General features: G+C 41.0%; 2 protein-coding genes across 8 annotated transcripts in view; one reads left to right on the forward strand and one right to left on the reverse strand.

Moving 5' to 3' along the window:
• The window catches only part of NT5C3A (5'-nucleotidase, cytosolic IIIA), a 35,694-nt gene extending 28,330 nt beyond the window's left edge, over positions 1-7,364 (forward strand). For 5 of the 6 annotated variants that reach the window (XM_027826759.3, XM_007064351.3, XM_007064352.4 and 2 more), the window contains 7 exons: positions 251-320; positions 1,105-1,151; positions 1,665-1,750; positions 2,217-2,306; positions 4,926-5,088; positions 5,525-5,725; positions 6,698-7,364. In XM_027826759.3, the coding sequence (XP_027682560.2) occupies positions 251-320; positions 1,105-1,151; positions 1,665-1,750; positions 2,217-2,306; positions 4,926-5,088; positions 5,525-5,725; positions 6,698-6,799 (759 nt within the window). In that variant the 3' untranslated portion in view covers positions 6,800-7,364. The remainder of the gene's footprint in view (positions 1-250; positions 321-1,104; positions 1,152-1,664; positions 1,751-2,216; positions 2,307-4,925; positions 5,089-5,524; positions 5,726-6,697) is intronic. The other variant, XM_043540622.1, reaches the window with a different exon arrangement.
• Positions 7,365-10,248: 2,884 nt separating this feature from the next.
• FKBP9 (FKBP prolyl isomerase 9) overlaps positions 10,249-25,286 on the reverse strand; it is a 34,316-nt gene continuing 19,278 nt past the window's right edge. For both annotated transcript variants that reach the window (XM_007064350.4, XM_043540621.1), the window contains 3 exons: positions 24,282-24,427; positions 17,903-18,066; positions 10,249-13,296 (listed from right to left, as the gene is read on the reverse strand). In XM_007064350.4, coding sequence (XP_007064412.3) covers positions 13,114-13,296; positions 17,903-18,066; positions 24,282-24,427 — 493 coding nt within the window. In that variant the 3' untranslated portion in view covers positions 10,249-13,113. The remainder of the gene's footprint in view (positions 13,297-17,902; positions 18,067-24,281; positions 24,428-25,286) is intronic.

Raw genomic sequence — 25,286 nt, forward strand, 5'->3', positions numbered from 1 at the left:
CAGGACAGGATGCAAAAAGCATGTTATTTCAATGCGTTACTCTAATTATAATATGATATTATATAATTGTAATTATTTATCATAACTGTTGTTCTAATTCTCTATCGTCACACTAAAGTATTTCAGTAGAGTCTTTATAAGGAGACTTGTGATAGCTCTATTGTCCTCACAGCTATCGGTAGTGATCATTCAGATTCTAGGCATTTACCTATACTGTGCATCTGTTTTATAACTTTTTTTCTTTTAATAGATTATTACAGATTTTGATATGACATTAAGTAGATTTTCTTACAATGGAAAAAGATGTCCAACATGTCACAGTGAGTACTTTTTATATTAAATGATTTTTTTTTAACTACTGCATGTAGTTTTCTTTCTTGTTTTTCCCTGTTATATGGAGATTTCACCTGCATTTGATTTATTTGAGTTGTACGGTCTAATAAATGAGTTTTTAGAATGTCTTAATTGCTCTCCACTTTAAAAACAATTCTCAGTCAGTGTTTCAGTATATCAAGAGATCAAATGTAAATAACTCAGACTTGAAGTTACAGTGCACAACGCCAGTAGCGTTATCATTGCATTAATAATTTAGACTTGCTGAAGAAGATTTTTATTGGTCACAGGGTTGTATATGTCGTGGTATGCATTTTTAGAGTTGTCTAAGGTTATAACAATGACATTAGGAAGAGTCATATGGTTAAAACCCCCTGCAGCTCTTGGAAATTTATGCTTTACCCTTCTCTTAAAGCAGAGGAAACGAGGTAATATGTCTTAATGAAATCGAGCTGCTAAAGTTGTCAGGCTACAATAATACGTTGAGAAACTTTTCAATTTAAAAATTTAGAATAAGGGACATCAGTATTTTATTTTGGGTTTGTTTTTTTTTCTTTCCAATTAAATGTTCTTTTTCAATCCAAACTCTTGAAAGACAAGTATGCATTCTAGTGGGCTCTGGTATGAACAGTTGTGAGCAAACTTGTGGTATAGTAGTACATACTCAAACATTGCTCTTCAGCATTATACAAGGCATAAAAAATAAAAAGTTGAGAGAAATTCAGTCCTTTTGATGGAACTTCTTGTAACTTTTTTTAATAATCTTTTCAGATGTCATTGATAACTGTAAGCTCATCACAGAAGAATGTCGGAAAAAGGTAACCAGAAAATCAGTTAGCCATTGATCACTGGTACAGACTGATTCATTTCACGTTATATTTTAGTTCTAGTGTGATCTAATTTATGCTGCACTGTAAGAAACCAGAAGTGAAACTCTGGCCCCGCTGAATTCAGTGGGAGTTTGTTCATTGACTTCAGTGAAGTCAGGAGTTTACCAACCAAGCCCTCAAATTGTTAACCTCGCATAATGTAAGTAAATGTATATTCCTATCAAAACTAGAAATAATCTAGTTTCACAAAATGTGTAGTTTACTTATGTTTCATCTTTATGTATACAAACTAACTTCTTGCACTCATCTGTACATCGGCATACAAAATACAATATAAAGCATTTCAGATTCCATTACAAACAATTAGTAAAGTAAATTAGTAAAAATCACAGATAAACTGAGTTGATTATTTAGATCAAAGCATGGAGGTTGGACATGGAATAATCACCTAAGTGCTTTTTTATAATTGAAAGATCTTAAAAGTTCTGGTTTTCTTTTCAGTTATTGCAGCTGAAAGAAACCTATTATGCTATTGAAATTGACCCTGATCTTACCATTGAAGAAAAATATCCTTACATGGTTGAATGGTAAGAGTTTATTTTTTACAGTTTTCACAATGAAGTAAGATTTAACTTTTTTTTTTTTAAAGTCTTTCTAAAATATACGGGCTAAAGTTGACCTATTGCTAATTCAGTTAATTTAATTCACCTCTCTTTGGGGAATGTTGCACAAAAGAGATTTTGGTGTTGCTGACGCTGCTCAGTTGGGGCATCCTGAACAATGTATAATGTATTCCTCCTCAAAAATCAATGATACATTTGTGAACAAATTCACTAAATATAATTCCCCATGTTTTGGCTGGATACATATTTAATCATAACTTGGTCATAGGGTATTTTTAGAGTTTCTCACATTAGTAGATCATTTTAAAAATCTTACCAAGAATTAAATGTAGTATGCTACTACAGACAAATGAAATTCAGACTTAAATGCAAACCTTACAATCCTTAAGTCAATGGAAGTTTGACTCTTTTTTTTATTTATTATTCCTAGGTACAATAAATCACATACTTTACTTGTTGAACAAGGTTTACAAAAGGATAAATTTGCAGAAATCGTGCGGGAATCTGATGTTATGCTGAAGTAAGATTCTTTGCATGTCAGATCTATTTAAAGTGTTTCCGTGGACTCCACACTATTGCTATTATGCTTACTGCTCATATCAGGAAACCATTTTTGTTGAAAACTGTAAATACATAATATTTTCAGAAGAAATTGGATGTGAATATTACATAACTCGTGTCTATTTTGCATCTGAAAAATACATTAACATGATATCAAAGATGTATTAGAATGAACACTTGAGATATTTGCAACTACAGATAGTCTACTGTGTCAGACAACTTTTGACATGGTGTCTTACATGGTTGGTATTCCTATAAACTTTCTGCCTCACAAATATACATACAGGAGAGGTTTTCAACAGTACCACAGGGATTTAGGCACTTGACTTTAAGCCCTTGAAAATACTAACAAAGCTAGCAACAAGACAATTTAGGAATGTCTATATATTTTTGAAATAGTGGAATATTATTCTGTCCCTAAGAAGAAAGACAAGTTTAATAACCAGCATTCTTGCCCCAGTGTCCTTACTATTACTGAGGCTCCAGTGTTTTCTCCTATATACTGTGCTTTTCTATCAGCATTTCCAAAGAGATCTTCCAGAGAGCTGGCTGTAAGTTTGGAATGTGTGGTGGTGTTATTTTAAAAATCAGCCTTAGGATGCAAGAATTTAATTTGTCTGGATTTATTTATTCTTGCCTATGGTACTGTTTTTTACTGTTGCATCAGATAAGAAAAACCTTTTTTAACCACAAAGAAGCATTATATTAAGACTCTGCTTTTAAAGGGAAATGCACGTGCAGCATCTGTGCACATATATAAATGAGTTTCAGCTGCATGAATCTGCATCATCACAAAACACTTTCAGAATGCAGGCATTACCTATAACATACTATACTTGGCTGTACAAGCAGGAGCATATAGAATAGAAGCAGGAAAGTGATATACGGCATTAGTTGAACCATTAGTGGAATATTGTGTCCAGTTCTGGTGTCACTTTTTAAAAGATGTTGACAAATTGAAAAAGGTTCAGAAAATAGCTACAAGAATGATTCAAGTCTGGAAAACTTGTATTAACAGGGAGAGCCTAAAGAGGCTCAACCTATTTAGTTTAACAAAGAGAAGGTGTTAAGAGGTGACTTAATCGTGTGTACCTAGAGAGAAGATTTCTAATAGTTAGAGAACCCTTTAATATAGCAGACAAAAGCATAACGGGATCCAATGGTGGAAGAGTCTGCACTGTATTCCATGTGAGGGCAATTAATCGCAGTTTACGCATGCAATTAATTTAAAATAAATTAATGCATTTATTTGTAATGAGCGTTGATCCCATCCCAGGGCGCCATGTTCAGGGGGATGCCTCTCCTCCCGCTGCCCTGCTCCACTGCTGCTCCTCCCCCACCTCCCCATGGAGCTGCCCGTGGTCAAACTGCACCAGACCAGGAGCCTGCCTCCTGTCTGCTGTGCAGAGTGGGGTAGGAGAAAGGGGCTGATGTTGGTGTGTCCCCTACCCCGCTCATGTACCTGGTCACCACTGAGCGGGGGAACAAAGGGAGCCTGTCTGCTGCTGGCTCATGAGCAGGGCTGGCCTTATGAGTGGGCGGGCTGGACCACCACCCAGGACACCGCACTCAGGGGGGAGGGCACCTCCTCCCCCCGCCTGCTCTGCTGTCTGCAGCTGCTGCCTGCTCCTACACTCCCTCACCCCTGCCTTGGAGCCACCCCTGGCAAAGCTGCTTGGGACCAGGAGCCTCCTGTGCACATGGGGTGGAGGGTGATATTGGGGTGTCCCCATTTCCTAGCCCATGTACCTGGTCTCTGCTGAGCTGGGGTTGGGGGACAGGGAGCTTGTCTGCTGCTGCTGCCTCTGGGTTAGGAGTAGGAGCTGCCAGCAGCTGCTGCTGTCTGAGCAAGCATTCAGGCTGGTGAGTGCAGTGCTTAAAGAGACAGTGTGTTGAACACACTCAATCTAACACACAAACACAGTGTCTCACTCCCCGAACACACACACACACACACACTTCCCCTCCAACATCCAAAAATATTTAATTAAATGGTATTCTATTATTGTTTAACAGAACAATTACAACTGCAAGTAATTGGGCCTTTTTTTTAATCTTGATTAATTTTTTTAATAATTAGACAGCCCTAATAATTAATAATTGGAACAATTTACCTAGAGATGTGGTAGATTCTCCAGCACCTGAAGCCTTTAAAACAAGATTGAATGTCTGTCTAAAAGATATATTCTCGCTAAATCAGAAGTTATGGCTCAGTGCAAGAATTACGTGGTGAAAGTCTATGATGTGTCGCTTCCCACAGCTCCCATTGGCCAGGAATGGCAAACCACGGCCACTGGGAGCTGCGAGCAGCCGTACCTGCAGACGCTAAGGTAAACAAAATGTCTTGTGGCCCGCCAGGGGCTTGCCCTGAACAAGCCACGAACCACGCTTGGGAACCCCTGGACTACATGATCATAATGGTCCCTTCTGGCCTTAAAAAAACTATGAAAACATAAATACAGTGAAATGCCTAAGGAAATTTCCCCATGAAGATGGGAAAGTCTTTTGAAAATTTACTTTTCATGTTTTGGGCAATTTTTTTCTGTGTTTTAGCTTGTATTTACATCCTGTTCTGCAGGGAAGGATATGAGAACTTCTTTGATAAGCTCAGTGAACATAATATTCCTGTGTTCATATTTTCTGCTGGGATTGGAGACATCCTAGAGGAAGTCATCCATCAGGCTGGCGTCTACCATTCTAATGTCAAAGTAGTATCCAATTTCATGGATTTTGATGAGAATGTAAGTATGAAATACTACATTGCTGGAGTTGAAACGGGTAGCAGAGAGAGAAAGTATGTATTACCCATATAATCCAGCATACCACTCTAATTGAGCATGTTAATGCAGCAGATGCAGTTACTTGCCCTGCCATTTGGAAAAGGAGCACTGTGTAGTCAGTCCTTGTCCTCGGCACAAAGCAAATAGAGGATAACCACCAGTGTGGTTGATAGCTTACTTGTGGGCCGTTCTTGGGGCAGCACAATGGTGTGCTACCTTTTTTGCTCACGGCAGATCACCGATTTACAGTCTAACCCCTTAGCTCTGATAGTAATGAGTCTTGCATAAAACCTAAGAGGATTAAAAGAATAAATATTTGCCCAAAATAAAACATGTCACTCTGAAATTTAATCTGGTCTCATAACATTAGAAATAACTTTTAGCATTTGTTTAATAGGGTGTGTTAAAGGGATTTAAAGGAGAATTGATTCATGTTTATAACAAACATGATGGTGCCTTGAAGAACACAGAGTACTTCAAACAGTTAAAAGACAACAGCAACATCATATTGCTTGGAGATTCACAGGGAGACTTAACTATGGCAGATGGAGTTGCAAATGTTGAACACATTCTTAAGATTGGCTATCTAAATGATAAAGTAAGTAGTTTACATATTGGTAAGTTTGGGGTAGGATATTTCCTTCTAATCACACATACTGTGGAGCAGCAAAATAAAGACATTCTATAAAGCATTAAGTACCTACTAAAGGGGTAACTTTAATATCTTCTACAGTTCAAATGTATTCCAAAGAGTTGACCCTGAAAGGGTTTCCTCACCTCACACCAATGACTTGTTAAAGCACAAGCTTAACTTTCCCCCATCCTTTAGTATTCTCTTTACTGGAACTTCTCCTGAAGCAGCTGTCTTGCTGGGATATGAAATTCAGGGGCTGGGGAAAGGCTATAAAGTAATCAATCACCTTCATAGGCAGTGATTCTTTCTCTCCTTAAATCTTGTCCCTTTTTCCTTCAGTCCCACATCTGTGTCTGAGCAAACTTGCAATATTAAAAGCAAGAAACTTTCTCCTACTTTGGATGAGACCCAAGACTTCGGCTGCAAAACTTAAAAGGCACTTCCAAAGAGAAAATGCATTCCAAATTGAAATATATATAACATATTCAAGGGGTATAAAATACTGCCTGTATTTTCTTCTCATCCACTAATGACACAATAGAAGTCCATTCCCAAATTCCACAGCCTCCTCCTGTCATGGAGCTGCGACAGGTTTCTACCTGGTTTGTTACTCATTGACAACATCATTATGCATGAAGTCTTGAGTACGGCCTGCCATAAATGTATATTGGGGGGAAAAAAAGCCACATGTACTTGAGCGCCTATTATACATACTCTTAAATAAGTGGTTTAAATTTTAAACTTGCTTTTAGTCTCACTTCCACAAACTATGGAACTCAAACCCTCAGTAGCTAGCAGTGGATATGCTTATTTCACCTTGATAATGGGGGGGGGCGGGAGGAGACTTGATACTAGTTTTATAATGGTGGCGGACTTTTCTACATTAAAACCTGTTAACTGGGTGTTCTTCCCCCCTTCATTCATGCTGCTAACAAGGTAGAAGAACTTCTGGAAAAATACATGGACTCTTATGATATTGTTTTGGTGAAAGATGAATCTTTGGATGTGGCCAATTCCATCCTACAGAAGATCCTGTAAATTGCATCCTGAAGTCACTCTACTTTTCCTAATTGGACAACTGGACAGAAGAGCACACTTGTGCTATCTTAGAGATGTGTTTATTATCCATATTTTCTGAACTCTTGTAATTCGTAATTTAAAAATGTTGATCATTTTGGTATCTAAAAGTAATATACAGCATCCATTGTCAACTGGAAGCTTTACTGTTCTTATGCCACCCCTCACTGTCTCTCACCTCCTGCTCTGTTTTAACAGATGTAATTAACTTTACGGCTTAGAGGACATTGCAAGTTGTTCTTTTAATCATGCATATGAGAGGGGTGTTTTAGAAATTGGAGATATTTTGTAACATTTAAGATGTAAACATTCTGTGATTAGCTAATGTGCAGGGGTCTGTGTTGTATTTTGTACAGTCCTGAGTTGTCTCTCACACAGACAGCTATATTCAAGAATCATAGTTGCACTTGAGGGCAGTGGTGTTATTTTAATGTGTCACAGTAAGTTTTCATAATATATTGGGTTTTTCCTGTGGTGAAAATGATACAACATAAAGATGTCGTGGTTCAGACAAAATGTTACTGTATATGGACTCTAGTATCACTTTACACACTATTTTAAATCAAATTAATGATTTCAAAAACTTGCTAAAGTTTACTTTTAACTAAATAGCACTGCCTTATCAGTAACAGTTGAAAGTTAAGTGTTAGTCAAGTATAAACTTTACAGGTGACTGGCTTTGGGTGTTTTGCACAACAGCTTCAGAGAATAGCTACCCAAAAAAATCTCCCATGGCAGGCTGTAAAATACAGTTAAGGGAAGCAGTTTGCTCTTTTGGTTACCTTTTAACATTTATTTACGTTCAGCTGTGCAGTGGGAGAATTACACAGGTAGCTTGCTTTTCTGGTGTAATCAGTACTACACTTGAGTCAAAGGAAACTTCTCAGTACTGTAAGGATAACTTTACAAACTAGCACATCAGCCCCCTCTCAGGGCTTCATTCTTTATGCTGCTTTATATGTAGTAAATCACATCCCATGTTATAACAATGATTCTAAATACCTCTAAAGTGACAAGTAGTGTACCTACATAACTTGTTTTATCCTATTGATTATCTTTTGTGAACTTAAGTTTTGGTTTAATTAGCGGTGCCATTACAGTTCATTATGTAAATCCTCCTTTCACAGGATTAACCATGGTGTTCACCCATTGTCAAACTGACTGCAACATGAGCCCAGTACGGTATAGATGATTGCTACATATATTCAACTCCTGTTAACAATAAGTGAGTTGGCAGTCTGTATTTTTCCCCACCCACAAAGTAAAGGTAGTTCTTGAAGTGACTGGCCATATGGATTACACTGTTCATCTGCATGTCCCCCATGCACATAGGATTGGTGCGTTTTGGCCACCAGTGTCAGTGAGGCCACTCCGAGGTGTCCTTGTATCTGTCTCCTCTCAAGCGCAAAGCAGGCCCAACCATCCCTCTGTTCTCTTACCACTGCTGCAGCTCTATGCACTGTTAGTATTAGTAATGTTAATTAGTTCAGGAGTGAGTTGTAGTCTTTAAATTCTATTGTGTCAAATGACAATCAGATATTTGGCTTGGAGGCTAGACAAGTATAAGGGATCCAGCACTATGATAGAAGCAAAACCCCCAGGGTTGTTAACCTGCTCCTTGTGTAACACTTCAGTGCCTGCTTACAGCTGGGCACTCATTCAATATGCTCTCTCTAATCAAACAAAAAGCTAGAGAGGCTTGCCTAAAACTTTCTCTTGGAGTGCTCTGTACAAGCCTTCAGATAGCAAAAGGAAGGATGTAGCTAGACCTCAGTTATCACATCCCTCCCTTTATAGTGCGCCCCAGTGCCTCAAAAATCTACCCCAAGCACCCATGCTCTGTCAACCAAGAGACCCTACTTGTTCACTTCCATTCTGGCATTGATGACTCCTGAGAGGTGTAGGAAGGAACACAGCTTCAGAGTCAGGTTAAGATGTTGGTTATCCTCTGCCATGCCTATGAAATCCAAACACAAGAGTCACCCTGGCTCTGACTCAACAGGCAAAAGGTAGCCAATGGCCAGACTTAGGTCCTTTTGGTGCATTAGTACTACCTGTTAAACATATGCCTCTGGTACCCACTAAACTTGTGGACCACCCTTTCTTTTGCACTGAGCTCCTTCATACCTTGCTCATTGACACCATCCCTATTGGCACAGCGCATATGCAGTATGAAGTGATTTCTGTGGGCCCAATAGTGCAGCCACCCTTGCTAGGTAAGCAATCAGTTACAGAGACCTCACTACTGACTCATTTCCCTCTAGAGTGGACATTAGAGCATCCCAGCACACCTGAAAAGAGTAGCCCCACCATTGGAGGAAGTGTACTCCTTTTCATCCTCCTTGTTGATGTGCAGTAGGGACTCATCTTCCCTCCCCTGGGATCACACTGAGAAACATGAACTGCTCTCTCAAAAGGACATGGCAAGGATTTCCAAGAACAGGCCGCTTGTTGTCCTCCATTATGTCCCACCAGTCTATGTCCCAGCCATGTGCTTATCAACCTATAACCCTACCGATTAAGATATGCAATACCATATCTGTGAGCCAGTAGCTACTGCCCCCTACCAGGGCTAACTCCCCTCCCAAGAGGCAATATAGATCTTTGCAGGCAGGTCAACTAAAACAGCCTCAGATACTAGAGACAAAGATCAGACAAGGGAGAACAATTCATCTCACCTGCAATTTCCTCATCTGCCCCTGATGAGGCAGTGAACCCCTCACCATCTTCTCCAGTTGACTTATTTAAGTGGTTCCAAGATGTTAAAACGCATGGCAGAAGCTTGACCTACATTTGGGGGTGGTACAAGAGACCACAAATTGTTGGATGTTCTGCACCCTTCCAAGGGCAGTAGGCTCACCAAGGCAATACAACAATTACTGTAAGATAAGCAACCATTCTTTCCTTGAGTACATGCTAAATGGGGGGTTCAAAAATATTTCCATAAGAAGAGCTGCATGTTAATAAATTGAAACTTTCCTTCTACGATCACTTACTCTTGGGGGAATTCTGCCCACAATATTTTCAAATTCTGCAAAATACTGCATATTTTGTCAAAATAACACAATATAATCAAGCCAGCTTCAATAATTTTGGTAATTTATTTCAAAATATCTGTCAGCAAGTATGTCTGTAACAATATGGACAACAAAAAAAGATTCAGAAAATGGTTTTTGACAAATAGATTCCTTACTAGGCATATTAATACAGAACTTTCAGTAATAATTCATTTAAACTACAATACAGACACATGCTTCCCCCTCAGAAGCAGTGAAAAGGCTTGAGGGAATCAGGGATAACAGAGGAGCTCAGGGAGAGGGAAGTAATTGCTGGGAAGAAGCCTGGGCGCTAACCTGAAGAGTTGTCGGATATGGGTGGGAGAAAAATGGAACGGGATTTTTTTGGAGGGGTGGGGGAAGATTGTTGGGGAGTCTCTCCCATGGAGACTCTGGCTGACCCCTAGCCTCTGTCAGGCACCTCTGCCTCTGTCCCTTTGTGTCCCTGCACCCCCACTCAGTCATCCCTGTCTCCATTTGGCCCCCATCCCAGTGTAACCCCCCAGCCCCAACAGCCCTATGCTGTCCAACTCCCTCTATATAACCTGGCCCCATGCACAGGGCACTGTGAGGAACACAGCCTCTTCTCCCTCTCCTCTCTCTGCAGCTAGCTGCTCCTGACCAGGAGTGGCTGCCCTCTGTTCTGCCACCACAGCAGTCCCAGGTGGGCAAAAGGTGTAACTGCATCACCTCTCCCACAGAAAGTATTTTCTGCTGAGAAAAAATATTGTGCAGGGGACATGAATTCTGCATGTATGTAATGGCCACAGACTTCCCCCCAGGAATAATTCTTAACATTGCTGTGGCACCATAAATCTTGCTACATGGAAGATTAAGACTCATACTTATGTATTTTTTTGCTTTTTTGGAAGGAAAAAAAATTACTAGCTGCTTCCATCTTCCTTTTCCAATTTATTCTGATGGCTAGAAACAAGAACCAGCATTGTATGACCAGCCAACTGTCCCACATACTACTCATCTCCAGAGCCCCATCAGGTGCTGAAACACTTCATTTTTTTTAAAATTGTGCCTATAATTTAAACAGCAATTTTTTAAAAATTAGTTTAGTTCTTATAACTTAAGATAGCTGCATGATTTATTTATTCAAGTTTCAGGGGAAGAGTTTATTCATACTCCAAATTCCTAAACTAAATTTTCATGCACAACCAATATTTCCCCTTTTCTCCCCCTCCCCAATTGTCCCCACATTTTCAGTGCCACAAAAAGAGGAGCCAATGTGCCCTGATTCCCTTGAAGGTTGCTGTATAGCTCCTGTGTACCAAAGGCACCTTTTGTGAAATATGCAAAAGCAGTATATTTGAACTACAGTTACTAGTGAGCTATCTTTGTATTTTGAAACAAAATAGAGGAGGAAACTCTGTGCAACATCAGGAACTAAAGCCTCCATAAGAACACTGCTTTTGTGAGATGTTAATGGTTCTGAAGGGCCATTTGTATGATAATGCATGAGATTCCAACTGCAATCCATTAATACCTAGGATCTTCTACCAGCCATTAAAGGGCTAAAATTAGTCCATATCTAAGTAGTCAGTCAGGATTTCCTTGTAGTTTTTAACTAGGGTCCTAGCACCACAAGGCAAAACCTCAGACATAAAGGTAGTCTGGCTTTCACTGGGCATGGAGACATTAATAAGGGTGGTGTTTATATATAAATGTAAAGTTAGAGGAACTGTGTTTATTTTTCAGTACAAGCAAACGTCAAAGCACATTCTGAACAGGGACTGTTAATGGTGAGATCAATTTAAGAAACTCCAGACTTTCCAAAGAACCTTTATTAATATGAAGTACAAAACAGAAATATGTTATAGCTAATCAGTTAGAATTATTTTATTTAACTACTGTCAGCCCAAAGGGGTGTTCTCTTATCAGGGTTTTAGTTCCAATAATGAAACTGTATATAGATTCAGGATAGCAATCTTGCATATGGTGTGTGTATAAGGTTCTTGTTCTGATCAAGATCTATTAAAACCTCCAGCCCTGGGGGGGGGGGGAGTACAATCTGTGTTGATCAATATTTTATATAACAAAAAAAAACAATTATCAGCATGTATCAAACCCAACAAAAGTTCATGGCATTTTCTGTAATTAAAAAATAGCAGTTTTTCAAATGAGTGTGCCAGAAAGTGTAAAACCAGCACCATTCATGTACAGATCAAGGAAGCAGGTGTCTCACTTCAAAGCATATAATGGAAACATACACCTCCCTTTGTACTCTTCTATGACTAGGGAGGTATTTCTCTGCTGTGTGTGTTGAGGAAAGTTCATGTCATTTTCCAGAAAATACAATATTTAATCTAATTGTATTTATTTGGTCTGTTTGATTAAAACAACTTGCTACATTTACAGATCAACTGGGTGACTGTACTGGCTTTAACATACAGTAGACATGATATAAAATTTAGTATTCATACCCTGACAGTGCTTTAACAGTCCTCTGAGAGTGAAGTGTTTTAGTTAAATAAGATGTAGGAATGTAGCAAACTTCTGTCACATATCAGTAAAACCCCATCATACACATGTGGGCACAACTTAAAATACTCATTTTGTTCACAGCTTGCCAGAATTTTCCAATGGCATGTCTAATAATTTATTTGTTTGTAATCTGCAAATGATAGATCCTACTGGAGATTATTAAAAGGGGATTGTTCAGTTATTGAAAAGAACACATGCTTTCTAAAGGGGTACTACCAGTAACTCTAATCTGTTAATGCAGCAATTTGTTATTTTGCAGGTATGCTAGTGGGACACATTTTTCTGTTTGTTTACATACCTGTAGAATAACTTTAAATACAAAAAGGCTTTTTAAAGAACTAAAAAAAAAAACAATTGCATATTTTCTACTTTTCATCCAACCAAGTGAAGTACATCATTCAATAATAAAATTGTGATTCTAAGCATAAAAATTAACCGTATTGTTCACACAACCATGTTTGTCAGTACACTCAATCTCTTTATAAATCCCACACTGAGGCCCTTAATGTTTTTTTTTAAAATGTAACTACCCATTCTAGCTGAAAACCTTCTCTCGTGTAATAACCCACTCCACATATACCGCCATGCATACATGAAGAGTTGTATACAAACACCTTCTCCAAATACCATCCCTTCAAACACACACACGCACATGCACAGTACGTCAAACATCTTCCAGTACACACACAGTGACAGTAGGTCAGCTCACTGGTTTTTTGTTTTGTTTTACAGTTCATCATGTCCCTCTGTGGTCTCTTGGTCTTTCAGTTTGAATTCTTCAGCTGTAATCTTGCCATCTCCATTTCGGTCCTGATTTGTGAACATATTTTTAACAATCTTTGCAGAGTCAAAGCCAGGAGCTAGTTTTCCTTTGCCAGAATCAACCTGAGCTTGAATGTATTCTGAAAACTAGGGAGAAAAAAACGGTTCACAATAGAATAATTAAAACAACAGACTAAATGGATATTTTAGAAAGACCAACAATTAGTCCCATACTGCTCAATACTAACTACCAGGGTCCTAACCCCTGGAGGGGCGGGAGAACATATATGTTATTACCCTAAGATTTTACAATCTAAATTGGACAGATCAGACATGAAGTAAAATGTTGCTACACTGAAGTCAACAGAAGTTTGGTCATTCACTTCAGTGAAGCCAGGATTTCACCCACAATACAGATTGAAGATGGGTTATCTGAGAAGGACCTTGCATAAGAAGAGTTTTGGGAAGGGAAATGAATGAAAGAGAGGGTTTGGTTTTGTGTACAAGTATAGGGAATTCCAAGTGTAAAAATTGACATGGAAGCAAGTGCAAAGGTAACATTTCAATAAATTTTCCTCACACAATTTATTAATCCATTTATCTTTAACTACTTCTCCTATGACTTTAAAAAAACAAAAAACATATACCTAGAGCCATAGAAGGGCTGAGCAGGGGACTTGGGGTCTGTGGAAAAATTTTAAATCAAAATGGGGATCCTTGGGTTGCTAAAGTTTGAAAACCGCTGTGTGTGTTTATAGTTGTTCTAACACAATTGTGAGCCTCAGTATAGGTAAAGACTGTCATATTTACCATATCAACTGGTTATGGAGTTAAGGCTAAGATTGTGTCACAGATATTTTTAGTAAAAGTCACAGACAAGTCACGAGCAATAATGAAAAATTCATGGAAGCCCGTGACAGTCCCGGACTTTTACTAAAAATATCTGTGACAAAATGGGGAGCCTGGGCAGCTGCATAGAGCTGGGAGCTCTGGGGGTCCCCCCTGCTGGCTGGGAGTGGTGGGGGTCCCCTGTGCTGCCAGCGGCAGCCAGGAGCAGCAGAGGTCCCCCCTACCAGCCGGCACTGGCTGAAGTCACAGAGGTCTTTGGAAGTCACGGATTCCGTGACCTCTGTAACTAAATCGCAGCCTTAGTTATCGTTAACCCTGGGATGAAATCTTGTTTAACATGTAAATTAGCATGTGTTCTAACACAATCTAATATTCCAATGCAGGCATTTGAGCTAAGTAGGTAACCTTTAGATTTTTGTCTAAAGGCTCCAGGAAGTCTGATTCTTTAAAAGGCTTCGGCTTCCCTAAATAGTAACTATTTGCTCTTTTGACATCCATATTCTGTAACCTCACCTCCCCGGAGGGATTAAGGAAAAAAACAGCCAGTAACAGACTGATCAAGATGCAAGTCCAGTATAATAGCACAATTTTGGTTAAAAATTTGGAGACCTCAGAACCACCTTTTCTTTGCAGACTCTGGGAGAAAGTTGGCTGGCTATCATGGCCTACAACTCTGAGACCCTCCTAACCTTTAAGTACAATTTTGCAGTTGCCAGGGGTAGCTTTGACAACACAAGAGACAAAAGGGAATCTCAAATAACTGGAACAAAAAACAGGGACAAGGCCTCTACCTTGAGCAAATCTTTTAAACCAATTCCATAGGACGCTAACTTTTTCTAGTAGGAGGCTTTCAGGACTCCAACAGGCTCCCTTCAGATAAGTATGAGACATCCTGCCCTAGAATCCCAGTCGCCATATTGTCAGTTTAAGGGATTGAGAACCAGAGCATCCATGCCCATGCTGCCACAACTAAGATCACTCAAAAGCTGAAGAAGTAACTATAAAAAAAAAAAAGTAAAGAAAACTTTCCTGAAACCAGCTAAACCCCCACAAATTTTAACTAAAAACTGTGAACCTTTTTTAAACAAAAATTACTATACTGTTTAAGAACTATTTGCAAGCAATTATGTCAGCTAACAGAGAAAGGAAGAGGATCGTTGGTATTGCAACTGCTGTGAAAGGTGGAAAGAGAGTAAATAAGGGGTGACTAAAAGGGGTATGTACTTATACCCTTAGCCTATTTTATGCTGTCTCACGGAAACTGCACACCCTGACTTAGCTGCCAGTTCTGCTGACAACCAGTTCTATGACTAGGCAACAATATAACGGAGAACTTCCAAGCTTTCTGACAACAAGAGAGATGCCACCACACACTCCCCTAAACTAGGCCCCAGTTCAAAGGAAACTTTTCCATTGGATCAGGCCACTAAAACGTAAAGTTTTTTCTCATGCAACTGTAGGTAGTCTTTGTCATGGGATTTGGGATCCAATCCAGATCAGTAAAGGGTTGTGTCACTATTTGCCCTACAACCCTGGGTGCCTTAAATGCTTTGCTGTGGTAGCTACCAGCCTGAGATGCTGACTGCCAGCCTACAAGCATGCAGGTCACACCTTGAGTGGCCGTGTGCTGTTCAGCAACTCTGACTCCAACAGCCTGTCTACAGCTGTACAGCCCCATCTGGCTTCCACCAGCCTTGGCTACCACCAGCAAGGTGACCCCAACATACCCCCAGCCCTCTTCTGGACAATTCAGCGAAAGAATATCTTCATTTGTTCTTCTAAAGACACAAAAGCATATCACAGCTTATTAACCTACTGGGTAAACACACTTCTATTTAAATGCAGCATTTAGCTTATAGTAAAAATAAAACAAATTTATTAACAATAAGACATAGGTTAAGTGATGCCAAGTAAAAGGAATACAGTTAGAAAGGGCTACAAGCAAATAAAAGTGAAAACATGCATCTAAACATCTAAAACTTAATCTAGCAAGGTACAAGCTTTTTCAAGATGGTTTCTCACCTATATTCAGTTTCTAGAGATTTCAAACCCCTGCCCCTCTTTGGTTGAAGAGCCCATCTTTCTCAACTTGCAAGAGCTCTGTTCCCTTGTGTCTCTCTAGTGATGAATGCCAAAGATGGCTTCTGTCTTTGCTTACATCTTCCAAAGTTGAAATGATCTTGTTTTAAGAGGCAGGATGACCTCATGCTATTTTTCCCTTCCTGTGGGCTCCTCATCCCTGTGTGTGTAAGTGGGGCTTCCACTGTTTTGATTCCACCATGCTGAATTTGCATAGAAGACAGGTAAATAGCTGCCATCTCTCGTGTCTGGGAGGGAACCTGTTCCTTCCTGTTTGGCCACAGACTTTAACACCTAATATTATTTATCCATATTTCCTCCTATAGTGTTTATATTATATATATATTATATTTCACCATGATATTAATCACTACTGTGCCATTAGCATTCAGAAAAGACCACACTCCGAACAGTTTTATAATACTGTATATTGTATACCAGCAGTTGATTCGATTGATTATCACTTGAGGTTCAGCCACCCTGTCTTTATAGGCCAATAAACCTTTAAAATGGATTCTTCTGAGGATTACCCCTGAAAGTAGGGTTTATTCAAGCTGTGAGGAAGGAGACATGGAGTCTGGTGGTGAAGGAAACTTCATGTTCTTTCTTCCCGCACTTGTTAGCTTAATAACTATGTTTACCTAATATGTAAAAATGGACCTTCACTGTCTTTTCTTGAAAACCAGGCTGCTCAGAGAATCAAATAAACATTCGTTTGTCTAAGGCAGACCTGGCTACCAGCTTCCCCTGACATGCCTCATTTAATCACACTTTAGTCCTAATTCCAACATATATCCATCTCTTAACACACACATTATGCAAGAAAATTAATGCTCAATAAGTTATTAGTTTTCAAATGATACCTCCCAAGGCATATATTGTAGAAAGGTTATTACAATCGTGTGTAGGGTGTAAATACAGGGTTACTTAGGATCACAGTCTTACAACAGAGAGCAAAGAGAATGGAACTATCACACTGCTGAAAGCTTTTTAAAGAGAGACAGTAACATCAAATCTGCTCAGCTTCAAATAATGAATTAAAAATAGTTTCAGGCTTTACACCTGCATTTGAGCCCTCTAGACTCTCTTTTTTTAAGCAAATTTTCCATTAAAAAACAAAAAATGTCCCTTACGTGTTACCATCTAAAATACTGACACAAACAGAGGCAGGGAAACTGTGCACAAACTGCTGTCCAATGCAGCAATTGTACAGACTGACTAGATCATTTTCCCCCTCTAATCTCAGTTACAATAATCTCAGGTGCTATTTGTAACAATAGCAGCCACAAAACTTCACAGAGAAATGTGATTTTCGACATTTACAAACATTTTGACCCAACACCTTTTCTCACATCCCCCCGCCAGCCCCTCTATAGATCGAGCTCAGGTACCAACAATCACATCCAAGCTTCTCCCTCCCCATTCAGTTCTGAAACACAACGTACATTACATCTATTCTGTAGACAAGAGCCTTTCAGCCCTACTGTAAGGGTAGGAATGGAGCAGCGATAGGAGAGAGGGAGAGAGAGATAATAGGAAGAAGGGGGGAAAGGAATTTATTCTTTTAACTTGTCTTTCTGCCTTTTGACAGCCCATATTGTTCTTCGTAGGGTTTTTTGAAAATTTAAAATGTAAATTTCATTTAAAATGGCAGCTTCCTGTTAACTTGGTAATAACCATAGCCTGGGCTGGATAAACTCAAAAACTTAAAGACAAAACCTGACTTATCCATGAGCTTGATGGTGGTGGAGCTAAGGGGGTGGGGGGGGGGGGGTGCGTGGAGGAAAAAAAAAATCTATGCAGGTGGTTTTACCCCTAAACTCACCTCCTCCAGAAAAACTTCTCCATTATTATCCTTGTCGATTTCTTCAAAGAGATTTGGAGAGACATCACCATGCCAGACAAACATGTAGCCATCAGGTAAACCAGACACTAGTTCCAGCAGTTCGATGTCAAAAACTAATACTGCACTACCAGGAACTTCTCCTTCTGTCACAACAAATGGCACAGTTAAGTATTAACTTTCAGTTAAGTGGCAAAAGGACAATTTAGGTTTTTTTACAATTAAAAAAACGTATCTATTACTTAAAGTGCAACAACAAACAAGTGCTTCACTAGGGGTCCGATCCAAGCCCAATGAAATCAATGGGAGTCTTTTCATTGACTTCAGTGGGAACTGGATCAGGCCTTATATAAACAGCAAACTGGGGTTAGACCATACAGTATTTTATTATATGAGACACATGAAGCACTACATATTTGCCATAAGTGACATATGTAATGTGAGTTTTAATCTTAAAGGCCCTGACTCAGGAAAGGCACATAAACACCTTTAATTTAAGCACTTGAATGGAACTTAAGCATTTGCTTAGGTGCCCTTCCTGAATAGGGATGCTTTTCTGAATTGGTGGCCTAGCCAACTTTAAATCCAGACACTTAATATAAAAGTTAACTTTTCCTTAATAACTGTGTCCCAAATTTTTATTAATAAAAAAGAAAAGGTATATGGCAATATATGGCAGCTGCATATAGCCTCTAGCTACAGATACAAGACTGCCTTTGTTGTCTGATATATTTCCTCCACTGGGACTCTTCTTTGAGGAGACTGAATTTGCATGATATTGGGTTTTTTTTAAAAAAGAAAACAAATCAAAAAGGAACTTCTGTTCCAAAATGAATAAAGGAGTCCCACCAGATATGTAAGAAAATACTAATATATTCAGAATCATGCTAGCATTTACTCCAGACCATATATCCAATGTAATCTCAATAGTGTCAAATATCAACGACACATAATTTTGTAGAATTCTTAAATACATTATAGTGTTTTTAATTAATAATTTTATGGTGGTTGTCTTGGATTCACGTACAAATCAAAGAGGTGTTCAATTAATCTCTCAAATTAATTCTACATTAAACTCAGTGTGATGCCTGACGCTGAATCTTTATACAACAGAAGTTGTCTATGTTCTTTAGGAATCCAAATCAACAAAGTCAGAGTGGGCTGTGGTGATGCATCCTCTTCCATCAGAGCCTAGAGTTTGATATCATTAGGACACCATTCACCAAGTTCTTTTAATTTAAAAGGCCAATACCAACTCCATGTACTGGGAGCTGATAGTCCTCTGAAGTTTCTATGTTTTATAATCAATTCTTGGAGCCCTATAATGCCAAATTAAAGTCTCAATCCCATGAAGTTCCTCCTGCAGATTAACTCTATCCCATGCAGAGCTACACCGACTTCAATAAGACTGTGCACACGGACAAGCGGAAGTGCAGGCCCAAGTACAAAATTATCAAACAATCCATCATAATGCCTCACTTTTAGCACCTAGAAAAATGACTGGGATTCACAAATCCTGGGTTCAGCACCTAGGCTCCCTGTATAACGAATGGGAAAAGACAGGCACCAAAGAATGGGATTCACAAGAGGCAGCACGCTGAGTGAGGAATCGCCCGAGCTAACCAATGGGAGATGCAAAGGGAAGGCATGTGCCCCAAGCCCTGCCTTTCACAGGGAGTTAGGAGTCAAGTCTGGACTGCAGGAAGGCACCTAAATCTAGTTTGGATTCACAGTTGTGAACCCTCTCCTGGAATCAGGCGCCTAAGGGGTTTCTTACAAGAGGAGGAGGAGCTCCCTCATAACTTTTAGCTCTGTAGTTACGGTACTCACCTGGGAGTTCCTCACTCAAGTGACAGTTCAGTGTCTAAGCCCTGGTCTACACTACGAGGTTAGGTCGAATTTAGCCGCGCTAGGTCGATTTTATAAGCAATGCGTCTACACAACCAACCCCATTCCGTCGACCTAAAGGGCTCTTAAAATCAACTTCTGTACTCCTCCCCAGCTAGGGCAGTAGCGCTAAAATAGACCTTGCTGGGTCAAATTTGGGGTAGTGCAAATTTGACGGTACTGGCCTCCGGGGGCTATCCCAGAGTGCTCCAATGTGACCGCTCTGGATAGCACTTTCAACTCCGATGCACTAGCAGGTAGACAGGAAAAGCCCCGGGAAATTTTGAATTTCATTTCCTGTTTGGTCAGTGTGGCGAGCTCAGCAGCACAGGTGACCATGCAGTCCCCCCAGAATCGCAAACGAGCTCCAGCATGGACCGAACGGGAGACACTGGATCTGATTGGTGTATGCAGAGAAGAATCTGTGCAGGCAGAACTCCGATCAAAAAGAAGAAATACTAATATTTATGCCAAAATCACACAGAGCTTGGTGGACAGAGGCGACAACAGGGACATGCGTGAAAGTTAAGGAGCTCAGGCAAGCCTACCAAAAGACAAAGGAGGCAAACAATCGCTCCGGGTCAGAGCCCCATACATGCCGCTTCTATGATCAGCTGCATGGCATTCTAGGGGGGACCCTACCACTACCCCACCACTGTCTGTGGATACCTGCAAGGGGGGAGTCTCATGCAACAAGGAGGAGGATTTTGTGGATGAGGAAGAGGAGGAGGAGAATGCGCAGCAGGCAAGCGGTGAATCCGTTCTCCCCAGCAGCCAGGACCTTTTCATCACCCTGGAGCCAATACTCTCCCCAGGTGGGATCCTGGACTCTGAAGCCAGAGAAGGCACCTCTGGTGAGTGCACATTTGTAACTACAGAACAGGGTTTAAAAGCAATTGTGTTTAATACTTGATTTGCCCTGAAGAATTCGGATGCATTCGCGGCCAGTACAGCTACTGGAAAAGCCTGTGAACATGTCTGGGGATGGAGCGGGAATCCTCCAGGGACATCTCCATGAAGCTCTCCTGGAGGTACTCTGAAAGCCTTTGCAGAAGGTTTCTGGGGAGGGCTGCCTTATTTTGTCCTCCACGGTAGGACACTTTACCACGACAAGCCAGGAGCAAGTAGTCTGGAACCACTTCAGCACAAAGCATGGCAGTGAATGGTCCTGGGTTTTGGTCGCATTCAAGCAACATTCAGTCTATGTCTTTCTGTGTTAGCTTCAGGAGACTGATATGATTCATGGTCACCTGGTTGAAATGGAATTTTTGTAAGGGAACAGTAAAAGGACCCCGTTCATGCTGGGCTGTTTGCGCTTGGGTAAAAGGGATCATCCCAGAGAATAGCCATGCAGTGGGAGGTGTGTGCCGCATAGCCACCCGAAAACCACAGCTCCTCCTTTTAAATGGCAAAGCCAACCGGCATTCCTTGCTATGGGAAAGGATGGCACTGCAGTTTGAAACAATTCCCACGTTATGAAGGCGGAAAAAGGCAACCCCGCGTACCCTTTGGCTTACCTGGCTGCCTGGAAACTGATTTCTGTTGCCCAGCCGTGTGTGATGTGTCACCATACCCACAGGCGCTCAATATAAAAGGAAAAATGCGACCTTGTACCTAAAGCACGTGTTGTCTGCTGTGAATTGCTTGATTCACTGTGAAAGAGTCTCCCTTTTGTTCTCAGAAATGTATCATCTTAAATTTTACTCTCCCTTTTTATCCCCCCCGCAGGTGCAAGTGTTTCTACACTCCCCCTATCATCTCCGTCCCTGAGGTTATCGCAGATTAGAAGGAGAAAAAAAAAGCACTCGCGATGACATGTTTTCCGAGCTCCTGCAATCCTCCAGCACTGATAGGGCACAGCTTAATGCATGGAGGCATTCAGTGGCAGAGGCCAGGAAAGCATTAAGTGACCGCAAGGAGCAGAGGCAGGAAGCGATGCTGAGACTAATGGAGGAGCAAACGGACATGATGAGGCATCTGGTGGAGCTGCAGGAAAGCCAACAAGAGCACAGACCCCCGCTGCATCCACTGTATAACCGCCTGCCTTCCTCCCCAAGTTCCATATCCTCCTCATCCAGACGCCCAAGAACACAGGAGGGAGAGGCTCTGGGCACCCAGCCACTCCACTCCAGAGGATGGCCCAAGCAACAGAAGACTGTCATTCAAACAGTTTTGATTTGTAGTGTGGCTACAATAAGCAATGTGCCCTTGTCCTTCCCCCCTCCCTCACCCCACCTGGGCTACCTTGTCAGTTATCTCACTAAGAAAGAATGCATGGTTTCAAAACAGTATAGTGACTTTATTTCCTTTGCCAGGGGTGATCAAAGGGGGGAGGGTGGTTGGCTTACAGGGAATTAAAATCAACAAAGGGGGCGGGTTTGCAGCAAGGAGAAACACACACAACTGTCACACCGTAGTCTGGCCAGTCATGAAACTGGTTTTCAAAGCCTCTCTGATGTGCGGCATGCCTAGCTGTGCTCTTCTAATCATCCTAGTGTCTGGCTGCTCAAAATCAGCAGCCAGGCAATTTGCCTCAACCTTCCACCCCGCCATAAACGTCTCCCCCTTACTCTCACAGATATTATGGAGCACACAGCAAGCAGCAATAACCAGCAATAACAATGGTAATGTTGGTTGTGCTGACGTCTAACCTAGTCAGCAAACAGCACCAGCGAGCTTTTAAACGTCCAAAGGCACATTCTACCACCATTCTGCACTTGTTCAGCCTACAGTTGAACTGCTCCTTACTACTGTCCAGGCTGCCTGTGTACAGCTTCATGAGCCATGGGTAGGCTGGGTCCCCAAAGATAACTATTCGCATTTCAACATCCTCTACGGTAATTTTCTGGTCTGGGAAGTAAGTCCCTTCTTGCAGCTGCTCAAACAGCCCGAAGTTCCTAAAGATGCGAGCGTCATGCACCCTTCCCGGCCATCCCACGTTGATGTTGGTGAAATGTCCCTTGTGATCCACCAGTGCTTGCAGCACCATTGAGAAGTACCCCTTGCGGTTTATGTACTGGTTGGCAAGGTAGTCTGGTGCCAAGATAGGGATGTGAGTTCCGTTTATCGCCCCACTACAGTTAGGGAACGCCATTGCAGCAAAGCCATCCAGTGTGACCTGCACATTTCCCAGATATTTCTCAATAACAGAACGTCAGTGATTCCATTGGCTACTTGGATCACAGCAATTCCCACAGTAGATTTCCCCACTCCAAATTGATTCCCGACTGACGGGTAGCAGTCAGGCGTTGGAAGCTTCCAAAGGGCTATCGCCACTTGTTTCTCAACTGTCAGGGCAGCTCTCATCTTGGTATTCCTGCGCTTCAGGGCAGGGGAAAGCAACTCTCAAATTTCCAAGAAAGTGGTCTTACGCATGCGAAAGTTTCACAGCCACTGGGAATCATTCCATACCGGCAACACTATGTGGTCCCACCAGTCTGTGCTTGTTTGCCGGGCCCAGAATTGGCGTTCCACTGTATCAACCAGCCCCACTGCCGCCATGATGTCCCAATTGCCACAGCCTGCGCTTTCAGGAACGTCTGTGTCCATGTCCTCCTCACAATCGTCCTCTTGCTGGCGTCTCTTAGCCAGGTTTTGCACATATTGCAGGATAATGCGTGAGGTGTTTACAATGCTCACAACAGCAGGATGAACTGAGCGGGCTCCATGCTTGCCGTGCCATGGCGTCTGCATGGGTAACCCAGGAAAAGAGGTGCAAAACGATTTTCTACTGTTGCTTTCACAGAGGGAGGGAGGGAGGGGAGACTGACGACACATACCCAAAACCACCCGCAACAATGTTTTTGCCCCATCAGGCACTGGGAGCTTAACCCAGAATTCCAATGGGCAGCAGAGACTGTGGGAAAGCTACCCACAGTGCACCGCTCCGTAAGTCAATGCTAGCCACGGTACTGAGGATGCACTCCGCCAACTTAATGCGCTTAGTGGGGACATACACAATTGACTGTATAAAATCTAATTCTAAAGAGCGACCTCTACAAAATCGACCTAATTTCGTAGCGTAGACATACCCTAAGATGCTTTGTGAATCTAGCCCTTCTGCCGACAGCATTCCATTAAGACAAAGAAACATTCCTGGCACATGGAGGCACTGGCGCTCAGTAGTGTCCCGTGGTAATCAGCACACTGGCCAGAATGTCACATTTTCAGAGCTATATTATTAAAGGTGGAAAGTTTATTTCAACCAAACACTGTTTTGTTAAATTACTGGCCTGGAAAAGCGCCAAAGAGAGCACTTTAACACTATTGGATAATTTTAAAAATGTTAAAAAAAACAAAAAAACAAAAAAACAATCCATACGTTTAAAAATAGTATTTTTCCTTACCATTTCAAGCCACTCGTACCCTCCTGCCCCAGAAATAATGAAAAACAAGACTAACAACACATATACATCAGTCACTCAGTAGGTAATAAGTTACACCACCAGTTGTCTATTAGGTTGCATTTACTTACCAACACCAGCTTCTCCATAACCAAGATGGGGCGGAATAACAACTGTTCGCTTCTCTCCAACGCACATATCTCTAAGACCCATGTCCATCCCCAAAACAACCTGTCCAGATCCCAGAACTATATTATATGTTTTACCAAGACTAAGCCTGAAAAATAAAAAAGAATTTTTACTACTTCCAAGTTATCACTCAAACTGTACAGTTTCTATATCAAAGTCCCTATGTGGCCAAAAATCAAGTTTACCCCTAATTCTATGTGCCTCTAAATAGCCAAGTGGTGTAGTTGCTGAGGTAACAGATTGTAGCTCCTATCTCTTACAGACATCATCGTCACTTGAATTAAACCTGATTAAGGATTTTAATCCTCCCAAATCAAATCAAACTCTGAAATACTTTGTCATTCAAAAAAGGGCTTCTTGCCTTGCAAATATCTTTGGGAAAAAACACTTTGTAAGCCACAGGCCTGATTCTGCAAAGGCTTAAGCACATGAGTAAATTTACTCATACGAGGAATCCCCTTGGCTAAATAAATCCGGCTGGGATTTTCAGAGGAGTTTAAGGGAACCACGCATCAAACTGCTATTGAAATTCAATGGGATTTGGTCACCTACCTTCCTTAGGCTCCATTCCAAATCCCAGTTTGTGTGTCTAGTATATGAGGTAACTAATTTGAACCCCAAGGCAACTGAGGTCTTTATCGTTTCTAAGAATCTTGCTAATATTTTAGTCCTATCATGTTATAAATTATGACTTGCTACTGGGGTCTTATTTCTGAGATGTATTTCTGTGGAGTGATAAATACATTATATATACTTTGTCTGCAATGTTGTTGTAGCTGTGCTGGTCACAGGATATTAAAAAGACATGGTGAGTGAGGTAATATCTTTTATTGGACCAACTTCTGTTGGTGAGAGAGATTCTGTACCTTTCAGTCAGGAGGTAATAATTATACCGCCGGTTGTTTATTAGGTTTCATTTACTTACCAATGCCAGCTTCTCCATAACC

Source organism: Chelonia mydas, chromosome 2, assembly GCF_015237465.2.
Source record: "Chelonia mydas isolate rCheMyd1 chromosome 2, rCheMyd1.pri.v2, whole genome shotgun sequence".
In the NCBI taxonomy this organism is placed as follows: Eukaryota; Metazoa; Chordata; order Testudines; family Cheloniidae; genus Chelonia; species Chelonia mydas.